This window comes from Salvelinus sp. IW2-2015, linkage group LG16, assembly GCF_002910315.2.
Source record: "Salvelinus sp. IW2-2015 linkage group LG16, ASM291031v2, whole genome shotgun sequence".
Taxonomy (NCBI): Eukaryota; Metazoa; Chordata; class Actinopteri; order Salmoniformes; family Salmonidae; genus Salvelinus; species Salvelinus sp. IW2-2015.
Genome location: NC_036856.1, coordinates 35,259,456 through 35,275,853, shown reverse-complemented (window position 1 = coordinate 35,275,853; position 16,398 = coordinate 35,259,456). Strand labels below are relative to the sequence as shown.

At 42.9% G+C, this 16,398-nt stretch overlaps 1 protein-coding gene across 2 annotated transcripts in view; it reads left to right on the top strand.

Moving 5' to 3' along the window:
* Nucleotides 1–10,772: 10,772 nt before the first annotated feature.
* The window catches only part of lepr (leptin receptor), a 56,468-nt gene continuing 50,842 nt past the window's right edge, over nt 10,773–16,398 (top strand). Inside the window, exon 1 of one of the 2 annotated variants that reach the window (XM_024004689.1) lies at nt 10,773–11,059. Coding sequence is in view for 1 of the 2 variants with exons in the window: in XM_024004688.1 (XP_023860456.1) it covers nt 12,035–12,042 (8 nt within the window). In the remaining variant the exon portion in view is untranslated. Of the gene's footprint in view, nt 11,060–11,740; nt 12,043–16,398 lie in introns of those variants that run through there. The other variant, XM_024004688.1, reaches the window with a different exon arrangement.

Genomic DNA, 16,398 nt, shown 5'->3' with positions numbered 1-16,398 from the left:
ATGTACTGTATGTAAAGTGTATGATTAAGGTATATGGAACAAAATATGTTWAAAAAAAAWTAGAGTATGTACTGTAAGTGGGGTGGTGAAAGGCTATGATAAGTTAAATTAATGACTATTGTAAGTACCTATGTGCAAAATAAAGTATGTAATTTTCATCTTTAAATCACGAAAAAATAGGCCAATWWAAAAAAAAAAAAATGTAAACGTCTGTGAAACTGGTTGGTTTTACTATATCTAATAAATAACCAAGTCACTAGATAAGAGCACTAAATAAAATAAATACATGTCTTTCATCTGCCCCTGCAAGCCAGTCAGCATACGAGTCATCACGCTCCTTCATCTGATTGGTTGTTTCCCACAAACCGTAAACCGGCATACGCATCATCACACTCTCTCATCTGATTGGTTGAGTACCCCTCTGTCCTGCGTGGATGGATGGATGGATGATGACATGGAAGCACACACACACACACACACACACACACTAGCTGTCACGTTGGTATGAATGATTCGGGAGACAGGCGCAGGAATGAGTAATAGTTTTTTTTATTATACCCAAATTACAGCGTGCCATGTAAAGGCACGGGGACGAAGACCAAACAAACACGTATACAAAACACAGGGTTGAAACCCAAACAAAAGAGCGAGGAGTACCTCGGATAAATAACACAAGCGCACAATGATTATCACACGGGACGAGACCTGTAATCATCTGCACAATACACGTGGCACGAAAGCCAAAACGACATAGCATAGGTACTCACATGACCAACAAACATTGGAACAATAATCGACAGCCCAATGGAGAAACAAAGGGCACATATCTACAAATACAACCAGTGGGAATGGGGACCAGGTGTGCGCAATGACACAGTTCCGGAGGGATCGATGACACACACGCGTATAATTTGGGGGAGCACTTCTATCAGTAAGCAGCATTTTACATTTCCATGGAGGTGTTACTTTATGCAAATTAGTGAATAAGTCATAAATGAAAAGCTAGATCTTTACTGTATGTCCCAGACTGAACTGAAGGAACAAATATCATCTGATCCCCTCTGCAAGGCCAACTCAGCTGCATTCCAATTCTCTACCCTTTTTCCAGAAGTGTGCCCTCATTCACTCTCCCTCTTGCATTTAAAACCACTGCATTGGTGTATGGCTGGTGGAAGTTTCCACCAAATTCCTTACACTACTCCTTTTTTCTTAATTTGAATCCATGAAGGGGAGTGTACGGTACTGTATGTGTGCAAACGTCTGGAAGATGTCCTGAGTTGTCCTTGCGGATGGCATGTCCATTTAGCCTGGGAAATGAAACTCTTGCAGCTATGGGACACAGGGTTATTCATAGCAGGGGCCCTGCGCAAGGGTKCAGTGGAAACACTGTAGACTGAGGAGGATGCCTAACACAGACCTTCCACAAACATGTAAATATACAGACACTATTAATACCAACCCTGATATTTACAGGAAAAAGCTGAACAAATTATATTTCCTTTCGTTATACAGTTTTAAAGGAAAATAACTTACAAAGCGCTAAGGTATAACCTAGCCTTTTGTTAATAGAGGTGGGAGATACTTAGCTTGGCCTTTAGTCTTCATGCTCCACTGGGCCTGAATTGCACTCTTGTACAGTACCATGCTTCAGTGCTAATACTCTGCAAGCTTCTGCTATCCTACCTCTGTAAAATCAGTTTTATAGTGAGCACTGCTCTTAGGGGGCATCAAAGGTGAAAAGGCTACCCCAGTCAGCGGCTGCTGGCCTGTTTGACACCTGCCATAACACCGTCTATTCTATTGCAACAAGATCTCACAAACTCGTGTCGACTCTTGACGTTCGTCCAAGTGGTGCAAATGGCAAGTTGTGACATTATGCAGCATGGCTTTGTCAGACATCAGAATTTTCTTCTGTCTGATTTTGGCCTGTGTCAGCAGGGGTTAATTGGCTGAGTGTCTTGGCAAGGCCAAGAGCTGTCAGAACCTTCAGAAGAGGCTCACTTTATTTACAAAATAAAAAAAGCCAAATCTAGGATATGACCTTTCCTCTGTGGACTTCAAGCGGCATTGTCGAGAGGAGGCATCGCAGGTGGCCAGAAACGAATCTCACATTTAACGGTTGTATAGCACCTTTGACTACAGCTTTGCGGTTTGACGATTGTGTCTTTTGGACAAACATTGGTGAAATATAGCAGTGAGATGTGAGATCATGTTGTTGGCAGACAATGGTAAGCGAAGCCATACTGACTGCCAGGACAGAATTCATAGTCTAATGAAAGGATGCTCGGCCAGCTTTTGTTGGCCACCATCGATCTCATCAGTAGGACAATCAATTTAGCCGACCGGCGAGATAGATCCATCACCAGGGAAAGAGTTACAGCCCGGTTTGTGGATTTAACGGTGGACAAACTTCAGAATGCCAGCTAGGCTTGCCTGTGACGTAGATAGTAAATCCTCTGTTGTTCCTCGCACCTTGTAAACTAAAAATTTTCTCCCTCAGGAAAATGCTACTTCACTCCGTTGCTATGGCTATTCACTAGTCAAGATAAGAGACGACACAGTCACTGCTATCTAGATAAATTAATTTGTCATGAGCATATTCATTTGTTAAACAATAGCCAACAGTCGATTAAGTAGATGACGTTTCAAAGCGCAATAGTCTTCGTAGCCAGAGTCATATGAATGCGGCTCGTATCACATGCAACAACGTCATTAAATATTTCTACTGGTAGCAAGGATACCCTACCGCCTAGTTTTCATATTATTTCATATTCTTTTCATATTACCCCCCTTGCGATCCTATTATGCCACTCTAGACTACAGGTACCTATCCACAATGTATGTGTCTCTCCGTGTATGTTCCTGTATATAGGCGGTGGCTCGGCTACTGTTCTTTCTGCTCTGCACGCCAAATGATGGAATCGGTTTATTAATTATTCATCAGTGTGCAGTGCACCATGTGACCACTTTCCTGGGAGCATGACATCATCGGAGGATGTCATTCTTACAAGAAGTGGGTTGATGCCTGGTGAGAGGAGAATGATGTCACCCCCCTGAATGCATGTGTAAGTCTGGTGTCCTTTCTAGTGTACTGTAATGTAGCCTACTGTACTGTCTCACACATGTTCTTTGTCAAAGCCAACTGTGATTTTACCCATTGTGATTGTGTGAAGCCCACTGAGTGAACTATACTATGAATATAACGATTCATTGTAACATGGGCTAAAAATGATCTTAATGCTTTCTGGAAGACAATCCCCACATCAGTTAATATCTCTGTGATCTCAGTGTGGAGTTGTGGTGTGAATATAGGGTAGTATAGGTGTCACGCCCTGACCTTAGAGAGCCTTTTTACGTCTCTATTTGGTTTGGTCAGGGTGTGATTTGGGTGGGCATTCTATGTTCTTTATTTCTAGGTTTTGTGTTTCTATGTTTTGGCCGGGTATGGTTCTCAATCAGGGACAGCTGTCTATCGTTGTCTCTGATTGGGAATCATATTTAGGCAGCCTGTTTTGCCACCTTAGGTTGTGGGATGTTGTTTTTTGTTAGCTCTGTGTAGCCTTCAGAACGTGACGTTCGTTGTTATTTTGTTATTTTGTTTGGTGTTCGGATTTAATAAAGAAGCATGAACATTTACCACGCTGCACCTTGGTCTCATCCTTCCGACGAGCGTTACAATAGGATTTGGAAGCTTTGTCTGCCTTTGGTATCTTCCTGCCCTTGATGGCCTACTTACACCCACACATTGCAGGCTGTGGAGATAGCTGCAGAAATGTATCACAGCTGCAATCCAGCACACCATGTGGAGGATAGGACTAGACAGGGGTCTGACAGGGAAYACCAATCAATGCAACCCACAAGATATAGCCTACATAAAACGATAATAGGGTGCCCCTACATATGACGCATCCTATACTCACAGGGCTTTCCATCTCATCACACAAGCATGCCTGCACACACCCCCACCCCCAAAAGCAATAAAACTGCCCTTCTTCAGACTAGTTGAGTATATGGAGCATCAGCATTTGTGGGTTCGATTACAGGCTCAAAATGGCCAGAAACAAACAATTTTCTTCTGAAACTCGTCAGTCTATTCTTGTTCTGAGAAATGAAGGCTATTCCATGCGAGACATTGCCAAGAAACTGAAGATCTCGTACTACTCCCTGTGTACTACTCCCTTCACAGAACAGCGTAAAATGGCTCTAACCAGAATAGAAAGAGGAGTGGGAGGCCCCGGTGCACATCTGAGCAAGAGTACAAGTWCATTAGAGTGTCTAGTTTAAGAAACGGACGTCTCACAAGTCCTCCTCTGGCAGCTTCATTAAATAGTACCCGCAAAACACCAGTCTCAACATCAACAGTGAAGCGGCGACTCCGGGATGCTGGCCGGAGTTGCAAAGGAAGAAAATATTAAGATGGGCAAAAGAACGCAGACACTGGACAGAGGAACTCTGCCTAGAAGGTCAGCATCCCAGAGTCGCCTCTTCACTGTTGACGTTGAGACTGATGTTTTGTGGGGACTATTTAATGAAGCTGCCAGTTGAGGACTTGTGAGGCATCTGTTTGTTTATTACTTTATTTTTTAAAAACTGCATTGTTGGTTAGGGCTTGTAAATCAYCATTTCACTGTAAGGTCTACCTGTTGCATTTGGCGCATGTGACATACAATTTGATTTGATTTGAAATGATCTTCCAACGTCAAACTTTACAATATAAACACATCTGCTTCCTATAATAGAATGAAAAAAGGTAGAAGAAGGTTTTGGTGAAAAGAGGTTTTGTTTCCTTTACATGCAAAACAGTCCATAGTTAGACAAGGACATGCTCCAGGTGTCAAACTGTGTTTCACTGAGGAATCAGACTGTCATCTCTGTCAGGGAACAAACAACCTGCTAAGAACAGTTACCCACCTCTGCTTTGGCTGTGTGCCTCTCATACAGAATCAAGTTTAAAGTTTTATTAGTCATATGTACGGYATACACATGGTATACACTGTCCAACAAAATACTTACTTACAGGTTCCTTCTCCACAATGCAACAACAATAAGAAATAATAAAAGATAAGAATACCAAACATAAAGTAAATGGCTCAGTAGAATAAACATTTTAGCACAAGTATAGTACAGAAAGGCACAATTTATAGTCCAATATTTACATGTGTTTTGMGGGGATTGGGGTGTTTAAATGGTGCAGTATTTAGCAATCGCCCAGGGAATCACCCAGGAAATTAGAGAGTATTTATCCCAGACCAATTAATATTAATGTACACGAAAGACCAGGTAGATGGGATAATTATTCATCATGATTAGCACATTACTCATTATGTACGTTTGTCACGTGACCTGATGTTATAATGTTTAGTTTAACATAGGTGTGTGTGTGTGCGTGTGCGTGTGCGTGTGCGTGTTCGTGTGTGTGTGTGTGTGTGTGTCTCTATTGTGTTAAAAATCAGTCTTACTCTCAGTAATGGACAGTTGTTCTCATTAGCAAGTATTATAAAGTAGCCTACTGAGATGGTCTGATAAAGTGGCRTACTGAGATGGTCTGATWAAGTAGCCTACTGAGATGGTCTGATAACGTAGCCCACTGAAATGGTCTGATAAAGTAGCCCACAGAGATGGTCTGATAAAGTAGTCTACTGAGATGGTCTGATAAAGTAGCCTACTGAGATGGTCTGATAAAGTAGCCTACAGAGATGGTCTGATAAAAGTGCCCACAGAGATGGTCTGAAATAAGTAGCCTTACATGGGCGATTTGAGTGTCTGATAAAGTGTAGACTACAGAGATGGTCTGAATAAAGTAGTCTACAGAGATGCTCTGATAATGGGTAGCCCACAGAGATGGTCTGATTAAGGTAGCCCACAGAGATGGTCTGATAAAGTAGCCTACAGAGGATGGTCTGATAAAGTACCCCTATACTAGAGATGGTCTGATAAAGTAGACTACAGAGATGGTCTGATAAAGTAGCCTACAGAGATGGTCTGATAAAGTAGCCACAGAGATGGTCTGATAAAGTAGCCTAGCACAGAGATGGTCGAAAAGTAGCCTACTGAGATGGTCTGATAAAGTAGACTACAGAGATGGTCTGATAAAGTAGTCTACAGAGATGGTCTGATAAAGTAGCCTACTGAGATGGTCTATATAAGTCAGCACAGAGATGGTCTGATAAAGTAGTCTACTGAGATGGTCTGATAAAGTAGCCTACTGAGATGGTCTGATAACGTAGCCCACTGAAATGGTCTGATAAAGTAGCCCACAGAGATGGTCTGATAAAGTAGCCTACTGAGATGGTCTGATAAAGTAGCCTACTGAAGATGGTCTCTAAAGTAGTCTAACAGAGATGGTCTGATAAAGTAGACCACAGAGGTTGCTGGATAAAGTAGCCCACAGAGATGGTCTGATAAAGTAGCCTACTGAGATGGTCTGATAAAGTAGACTACAGAGATGGTCTGATAAAGTAGTTCTACAGAAATGGTCTGATATAAGTAGCCCACAGAGATGGTGGATAAAGTAACCCACAGAGATGGTCTGATAAAGTAGCCTACTGAAGATGGTCTGATAAAGTAAGACTATGAGATGGTCTGATAAAGTAGACTACTGAGATGGTCTGATAAAGTAGCCTACTGAAGATGGTCTGATGAAAGTAGCCTATCAGAGAAGTTCGCTGATAAAGTAGCCCCAGAGATGGTCTGTATAAAGTAGCCCACAGAGATGGTCTGATAAAGTAGTCTACTGAGATGGTCTGATAAAGTAGCCTACTGAGATCATAAGAGATAGGGTTTACATTCTAGCGCTGTGGGAACTTTTTTTCCCATCCTTTGATCTGCAGCCTACTCTGTGGTTGTGACCAGTTACTATAGTGAGATAAAGTAGTTTCAGGATTCCAATACAGGGGTATCTTTCATCGTTAACAAAAAGGGACTTAGGAAAAAGGGACTTTTTTCAGAACAGGGCAGAGAGTTAATATTAATAATATGCATGTCAATCACTCCTGGCTCAAAGTGGAGGAGACATTGACTTCCTCACTACTTGTATTTATGAGAGGTATTGACAAGTTGAATGCACCGAGCTGTCTGTTTGAACTACTGGCGCACAGCTCGGACACCCATGCATATCCCACAGGCATGCCACAAGAGGTCTCTTCACAGTCCCCAAGTCCAGAACAGACTATGGGAGGCACACAGTACTACATAGAGCCATGACTACATGGAACTCTATTCCACATCAAGTAACTGATGCAAGCAGTAAAAATTTGATTTAAAAACAGATAAAAATACACCTTATGGAACAGCGGGACTGTGAAGCAATAAAAATATAGGCATACACTCACACGATAACATACGCACTATACACATGTACACATGGATTTGTTTGTGTAGATATGTTGTAGTGGTGGAGTAGGGGCCTGAAGGCACACAGTGTATTGTGAAATCTGTGAATGCATTGTAATGTTCTAAAAATGTTATAAGCTGCCTTAATTTGCTGGACCCCAGGAAGAGTAGTTGCGGTCTTGGCAGGAACTAACGGGGATCCATAATAACCCCAGGAAGAGTAGCTGCTGCCTTGGCAGGAACTAACGGGGATCCATAATAAACCCCAGGAAGAGTAGCTGCGGCTTGGTAGGAACTAACGGGATCCATAATAAACACCAGGAAGAGTAGCTGCTGCCTTGGCAGGAACTAACGGGGATCCATAATAAACCCCAGGAAGAGTAGCTGCTACCTTGGCAGGAACTAACGGGGATCCATAATAACCCCAGGAAGAGTAGCTGCTGCCTTGGCAGGAACTAACGGGGATCCATAATAAACCCCAGGAAGAGTAGCTGCTGCCTTGGCAGGAACTAACGGGGATCCATAATAAACCCCAGGAAGAGTAGCTGCTGCCTTGGCAGGAATAACGGGGATCCATAATAAACACCAGGAAGAGTAGCTGCTGCCTTGGCAGGAACTAACGGGATCCATAAAACCCCAGGAAGAGTAGCTGCTGCCTTGGCAGGAACTAACGGGGATCCATAATACACCCCAGGAAGAGTAGCTGCTGCCTTGGCAGGAACTAACGGGAGAATAATAAACCCCAGGAAGAGTAGCTGCTGCCTTGGCAGGAACTAACGGGGATCCATAATACACCCCAGGAGGTAGCTGCTGCCTTGGCAGGAACTAACGGGGATCCATAATAAACCCCAGGAAGAGTAGCTGCTGCCTTGGCAGGAACTAACGGGGAACATAATAACCCCAGGAAGAGTAGCTGCTGCCTTGGCAGGAACTAAGCGGGGATCATAATAAAACCCCAGGAGAAAAGTAGCTGCTTCCTTGGCAGGGAAACTTAACGGAGAATCGCATAATCAAGACAATACAAACATTATGAGAAATGTATTTTTCCTACTGCAGTGGCTCTCAGAATGAGTTGTTGGGACTCTGTCTTCACTTTAAATCAGACAGGCTGTGACTGTCCATGACTGCCTGGTATTCAGACCCTGATATATGCCCGTCTGTGTGTTTACATTGGGATGCAGCAGGAACACTACTGCTTCTGGGATGGACGGATTAGAAATGTGTTGTTCAGGTTGCTCAGGACTGAAGTTGTACTTTGGTGAAAGCAAGGAATGTGGACTCAAATGTAATCAATCTGCCACACCTCCAGAGTGTAGATGAAATTAATGTATTATTTTTAAATCCCAGCCAGGGTTGTCAAAGGACAACAGAGCCTGAAGCCAGATATCCTTATTTCTCCTTCACCCATCTTTTTTTCTGCTAATGCAACACCTCAATATCATGCTTCTATTTATGCTTAATCAGACACAATAATAGCTATAACACTCAGGTAGTTTCAAGGGAGGAAGATTTCATGTAAATTGTAAAGGAAACTGATAAATAGGATGAATATGATGTGATAAATAACCATCACCTCATGGTAACTATTAGTCCATATACAGTGCWTTCGGAAAGTATTCAGACCACTTGACTTTTTCCACATTTTGTTATGTTACAGCCTTATTCTAAAATGTATTAAATTGTTTTTGTCCCTCATCAATCTACAGACAATACCCCATAATGACAAAGTAAAAACAGGTGAAGACATTTTTTCAAATGTGTATATATATWWAAAAAAAAATGAAATATCGCATTTACATAAGTATTGAGACCCTTTACACAGCAACTTTGTTAAGTCACCTTTACAGCCTTGAGGCAGCGATTACAGCCTTGAGTCTTCTTGGGTATGACGCAACAAGTTTGGCACACCTGTATTTGGAGAGTTTCTCCCATTCTTCTCTGCAGATCCTTTCAAGCTCGGTCAGGTTGGATGGGGAGTGTCACTGCACAGCTATTTTCAGGTCTGTCCAGAGATGTTCGATTGGGTTCAAGTCTGGGCTCTGGCTGGGCCACTCAAGGACATTCAGAGACTTGTCCCAAAGCCTCTCCTGCGTTGTCTTGGCTGTGTGCTTAGGGTTGTTGTCCTGTTGGAAGGTGAACCTTTGCCCCAGTCTGAGGTCCTGAGCGCTCTGGTGCAGGTTTTCATCAAGGATCTCTCTGTATTTTGCTCAGTTCATCTTTCCCTCGATCCTGACTAGTCTCCCAGTCTCTGCCGCTGAAAAACATCCCCACAGCCTGATGATGCCACCACCATGCTTCACCGTAGGGATGGTGCCAGGTTTCCTCCAGACATGATGCTTGACATTCAGGCCAAAGATTTCAATCTTGGTTTCATTAGACCAGGAAATCTTGTTTCTCATGGTCTGAGAGTCCTTTAGGTGGCTTTTGGCAAACTCCAAGCGGGCTGTCATGTGCCTTTTACTGAAGAGTGGCTTCCGTCTGGCCACTCTACCATAAAGGCCTGATTGGTGGAGTGCTGCATAGATGGCTGTCCTTATGGAAAGTTCTCCCATCTCCACAGAGGAACTCTGGAGCACCTTCAGAGTGACCATCGGGTTCTTGGTCACTTCCCTGACCAAGGCCCTTCTCCCCCGAATTGCTCACTTTGGCTGGGTGGAGGCCACTGTGTTCTTACTCATGTATAGGCCTACTTTTCAGTTAAAATAACAGCTACCCTTTGACTATACAATATAAAAAATGTCCCTAGGGGCTACAAACTTGCCATGACTAAACTATCTCTGAAACTGTAATATGACATCTCCTTAAGGATGATTTCACTCCTTTTTTCTACTTTAATAATTTCACATTGTCCTCCAAAGCAATGTTATGATAATTTTCCCATTATGAATGTGTTATTATTAATGCCTCTGAGACTAAATACAATTAATAATTATTTTTATTAGACTAATTACTAATTAAAGCTGCAATATATAACTTTTTGGGTGATCAACCAAATGTACATAGAAATGTGAAATATAGATCTGGTAGATATGTACTATGTAGCTATTTCTATGCTTCCCGTTACATTTTTGTGTCTTTTACTTTTTGTACACCAGCTTCAAACAGCTGAAAATACAATCTTTTGTGTTATGGAACATATATTTGACAGTGGTTTAGATGGTACAATGATTATCTACACTATACTTACTTGTTTTGTCACATAAACTGAAATTTAAGCAACTTTTTGCAACCAGGAAATGGCAGACCGATTTATGCATAGTGCATATTTAATTGTGCATTGTCAACCATGTTATATTGTGTTGGAGACATTTTTATTATAATTGTGTTTTTAATGGTTATTAGAACAGTGTTATTATTTGGTAGGCGATAGTTCCCGTGACGATATTGTCTCATGCATAACCTACGCCACTCCCTTCTCCAAACCTAGAGGACCGCTAGTGAAGAGCGCCGTTCAGTTAGCTACATGTCGGGGAGAAGAGACAGCGCTGGGAAACATACTGGACTTCAATGACAAGGAACTGTTTCAGCATTCTGACATAGCTTTAACAGTATGGTCTACAACAGTAGCTTATTATCCGCCCTTAATTGGTGAAGGAATGAGGCAAACTATTGGCTAGCATACTGAGTCCCCTCTCAAAACTTCGGTATTTGTTGCATAGTAATTCACTGACTGGATAACTATCAGCTACTGGGAAATCGGCGACTTGGAGAGGAACCAAAATACCAAGTAAGGCACAGTTAATTAATGTTCTCTTCTAAATGTTTGAATTGTAGCCTACTATTTAGAGCAGGACGCGCTTTCAAGATCAGTGCAACGTTCAAGATTATTTGTAGTCCATGTGTAGGAACTCAAGGGGCTCTTTTTTGTGGTATTTTATGGGGATTCCTGGAGTCCACATAAAACATGACAAAACAGAACATGAATAAACAAGAACAGCTCAAGCACAAAACGACATACATTTTAAAACGGTACACATAGTCGACATACAGTATAAATACAGACAAAGCTGTCTCAGTGTGTCTGTGTGTCACCTGGCCAGATATGTTTGCTGCATGCTTTTCTTTCTAAGGGAAAAAACAACAAAAGTGTATATATATTTTTGCCTTCTTATTTGTTATTTTTTTCATCCAGGCTGTATAGCTTATATGCATATATTTGTTTTTGGTTAAAGATTGCAAGTCAAAAAGAAAAGAGAAAACAAACTCTTATAGCCATATTTGAGCAATTCTGGCATGCATAAATAATGTCTTGGAAGGCCCTCTAGAGTAACCTGTGCAACTGCGTTTCTAAAGAAATCAACCAGGATTTCCTCCCGGTGATGCAAGCCCCAGCGCGCCCAGTTTGGAACTGGTTGAACGCTGTGACTCACATTGCGTCGGTGGCTTCGTAGAGTAGGTTGTTAGGCAATACTCCCAGAGGCATGCAATCGAAGGACTGAGATTTGGGTGTCAAAAACAGACTTCACACCTTTTTATAGGATAATTAATCTACATTGATGTTCAGGCTATGGATGGAATTCAGCAGGTTAGCGTTTTTTCTTCATGAATCTTGCTCTGGAGGCAGCTCTGCATTTCCACGTCATTTCACCAACAAAAATTAAATATCATGACGTTGAATCAACGTGGGAAACGGTTGGATTTGAAGAAGGCATCAACATAAGGGAATTTCGTAGGTTAAAAGGGGACTTTTAATCGAAATCCAATGACATGGTAAAATGTGTAGTTGATTTCACTTTTAATTCACTTTAGTTGACAACTCAACCAAATGTAAATCAAACCAAATGTAAATCAAACCTAGATGTTGAACTGACATGTGGGTGGTCACTAGCTGACAGCCACAAAGTTATATAATCTGATTAGAAACCTAACCCTAACCCTAACCCTAACCACACTGCTAACCCTAATAACTAACCCTAACCCTAACCCTAACCACACTGCTAACCCTAACCCTAACCCTAACCACACTGCTAACCCTAACCCTAACCACACTGCTAACCCTAACCCTAACCTTAAATGAAGACCGAAAAGCACCTTTTTGTATTCATACATTTTTACAATACAGTATATTTTTAATTTGCAGCTGGCCTATCTAAGGGGAAAATCGCTCAGTTCTGCTTGTGGCAATGTGTCAACCTGCTGAAATTCAATCGGTACTCAAAATGAGATGAGAGATTTGATTTGGCCTCTGATCTATGTGAATACCCATGAGGTGCTTTATCAAATCTGGACCACATTTGTTTATGAAAACTTGATGGTTTTCCATTTGACTAGTGATTAACATGAATTTATTTTCTGGTCATTTGAAATTTGTGATACGCCTACCACCATATGMTGTTATTGTCATTGGCAGAGTACAACTTGTTTTGATATGTGATCTAATGAATATGAGGCATGTGTGTACCAGCACGGGCTGTGATGGAGAGGATTCACTTTCTCATTTAGGGCCCGATCATGCCCAATGCTTCCTTCTCATCATTATACTGATAGCAGGTTGATAACACACACACACAGAGGTTGTTATATCACATTGAATAACACCTAGTCCAGTTGTTATTGCTCAGTGGCCTAACTSATCCCTATGGATTGTCTAGGAATAGGTCTCTCAGCTGCAGGTGGCCACTTGGCTGAGTAGCTGTCCATCCATGGTACTTTATTGTAACCTGGGATGTTATTGTTTTGAACAAGAGAACCAATGAATTCATGGATGTGTAGCAGTGTGATGTTGTTCCCCTAGATTACGCACCAAATTGCACACAAGGACCAATTCAAATAGGCCAGGTCAAGAGGGGATGTTAATAATTTGATAATAATAATAATAATTCAGTGTATTTTTTAAAATTTAATTACAGCTGCATAGCTAATGTTTTTATTTGGTGTACAAACACTTTTTCATACCAATATTGTACATACATGTGATTGTAAAAGTTGTGTATATTTTGGTTTGGCCCATCGCGGGTTATCTGTATTTCCYTACCCCTTCATCGTTCTCTTTTGCCTGACCTTCGGCTAGCAAGGTATGTTGTCCTTGGCTCCGAAACTGTTTAATATAAAACCGTTATAATGTTACACAATGTACTGTTTTGCAACCATAAGTTTGTTATAATGTGGATAATATAAAGATTTATGTTAACAAGTTTCACAAAGCTCGCTAACTAGGGTATCTATTGTAACTTGTGAGTACTTGGGACAGTGTTTGAGTGAGTCCATGTGCTTGCGCAGGTGCCTGAGCTGTGACTGCGCCAAGGGTAACATAATGTGTGTTGTCTCTTCGTGTGCAGGTATGTCTTTTATTTTGTCCGAATTATGTTCTGTATAATTTTACTTGTATGGTGTGCTGTTGTGCATCGAATGTGTGCACGTAGCACCTGTTATTTCTTTTGCCTGACCTTCGGCTAGCAAGGTGCCTGAGCTGTGACTGCGCCAAGGGTAACATAATGTGTGTTGTCTCTTCGTGTGCAGGGCAAATAAAAAGATTTCAACGAGCAGACCGTCAGTTGTGGCAGCGTCCTAATTAAAAGTACACAACGCAGAATGAACCACGCTACAGATGCAGTCATTGATCTGTATTTATGTTTGGAGTAATGCTTGCAAAGGGTAAGATATTGATGTTTGGTGTGGGAATCAAGTTCCCAGACTAGGTAAAAACACTTTCTCATTACTGAGTGAGTCAAATAGGGCAGCAGGTAGCCTAGCGGTTAGAGCATTGGGCCAGTAACCGAAAGGTTGCTAGTTAGAATCCCAGAGCCATGAACATATTCAGTCATGTCCACTGTAGCTCATTATAAACTCAGGGAAAAAAGAAACGTCCCTTTTTCAGAACCATGTCTTTTAAAGATAATTCATAAAAATCCAAATAAATCCACAGATCTTCATTGTAAAGGGTTTAAACACTGTTTCCCATGCTTGTTCAATGAAGAACCATAGACAATTAATGAACATGCACCTGTGGAATGGTCGTTAAGACACTAACAGCTTACAGGCGGTAAGCACAGTTATGAAAACTTAGGACACTAAAGAGGCCTTTCTACTGACTCTGAAAAACACCAAAAGAAAGATGCCCAGGGTCCCTGCTCATCTGCGTGAACGTGCCTTAGGAATGCTGCAAGGAGGCATGAGGACTGCAGATGCGGCCAGGGCAATAAATTCCAATGTCCATACTGTGAGGCGCCTAAGACAGCGCTACAGGGAGACAGGACCAACAGCTGATCGTCCTCGCAGTGGCAGACCATGTGTAACAACACCTGCACAGGATCGGTACATCCGAAAATCACACCTGCGGGACAGGTACAGGATGGCAACAACTGCCCGAGTTACACCAGGAACACACAATCCCTCCATCAGTTCTCAGACTGTCCGCAATAGGCTGAGAGAGGCTGGACTGAGGGCTTGTAGGCCTGTTGTAAGCCAGGTCCTCACCAGACATCACCGACAACAACGTCGCCTATGGGCACAAACCCACCGTCGTTTCACCAGACAGGACTGGCAAAAGTGCTCTTCACTGACGAGTCACGGTTCTGTCTCACCAGGGATGATGGTCGGATTCACGTTTATCATCAAAGGAATGAGCATTACACCGAGGCCTGTACTCTGGAGCGGGATTGATTTGGAGGTGGAGGGTCCGTCATGGTCTGGGGTGGTGTGTCACAGCATCATCGGACTATGCTTGTTGTCATTGCAGGTAATCTCAACGCTGTGCGTTACAGGGAAGATATCCTCCTCCCTCATGTGGTACACTTCCCGCAGACTCATCCTGACATGACCCTCCAGCATGACAATGCCACCAGCCATACTGCTTGTTCTGTGTGTGATTTCCTGCAAGACAGGAATGTCAGTGTTCTGCCATGGCCAGCGAAGAGCCCGGATCTCAATCCCATTGAGCACGTCTGGATCGGAGGGTGAGGGCTAGGGCCATTCCCCCCCAGAAATGTCTGGGAACTTGCAGGTGCCTTTGTGGAAGAGTGGGGTAACATCTCACATCAAGAGCTGGCAAATTTGTTGCAGTCCATGAGGAGGAGATGCACTGCAGTACTTAATGCAGCTGGTGGCCACACCAGATACTGACTGTTACTTTTGATTTTGACCCCCCCTTTGTTCAGGGACACATTATTCAATTTCTGATAGTCACATGTCTATGGAACTTGTTCAGTTTATGTCTCAGTTGTTGAATCTTAAGTTGATACAAATATTTACACATGTTAAGTTTACTGAAAATAAACGCAGTTGACAGTGAGAGAACGCTTCTTTTTTTGCCGAGTTTAGTAACATTGTTGCCTGTATTTTCACTGCCTTTGAGGAATAATTTTAAAGTTATATTATTAGTTATTATTAGTTATCGGCCCGTCAGGACTTCCTGACGGGCCGACCCCAGGTGGTGAGAGTATGCAACATCACCTATGCCACGCTGACCCTCAACATAAGGGCCCCACAGGGGTGTGTGCTTAGTCCTCTCCTGTACTCCCTGATCACCCACGACTGTGTGGCCACGCACGACTCCAACACCAAGTTTTCTCCCCAATTTCGTGGTATCCAATTGGTAGTTACAGTCTTGTCTCATTGCTGCAACTCCTGTACGGACTCGGGAGAGGCGAAAGTCGAAAGCTGTGCGTCCTCCGAAACCCAACCAAGCCGCACTGCTTCTTGACAATACCCACTTAATCCGGAAGCCAGCCGCACCAATGTGTCGTAGGAAACACCGTACATCTGGTGACCGTGTAAGCATGCACTGCGCCCGGCCCGCCACAGGAGTCGCTAGTGCACGATGGGACAAGGATATCCCTGCCGGCCAAACCCACCCCTAACCCGGACGACGCTGGGCCAATTGTACGCGGCCCCATGGGCCTCCCAGTCGTGGCCGGCTGCGACAGAGCCTGGGCTCGAACCCAGAATTTCTAGTGGCACAGCTAGCATTGCGATGCAGTGTCTTAGGCCTCACGAGTGGCGCAGTGATCTAGCACCATCATCAAGTTTGCTAACAACATGGCATGGTAGGCCTGATCACCGGTGACGATGAGTCAGCCTACAGGGAGGAGGTCAGTGACCTGGCAGTGTGGTGCCAGAGCAACAACC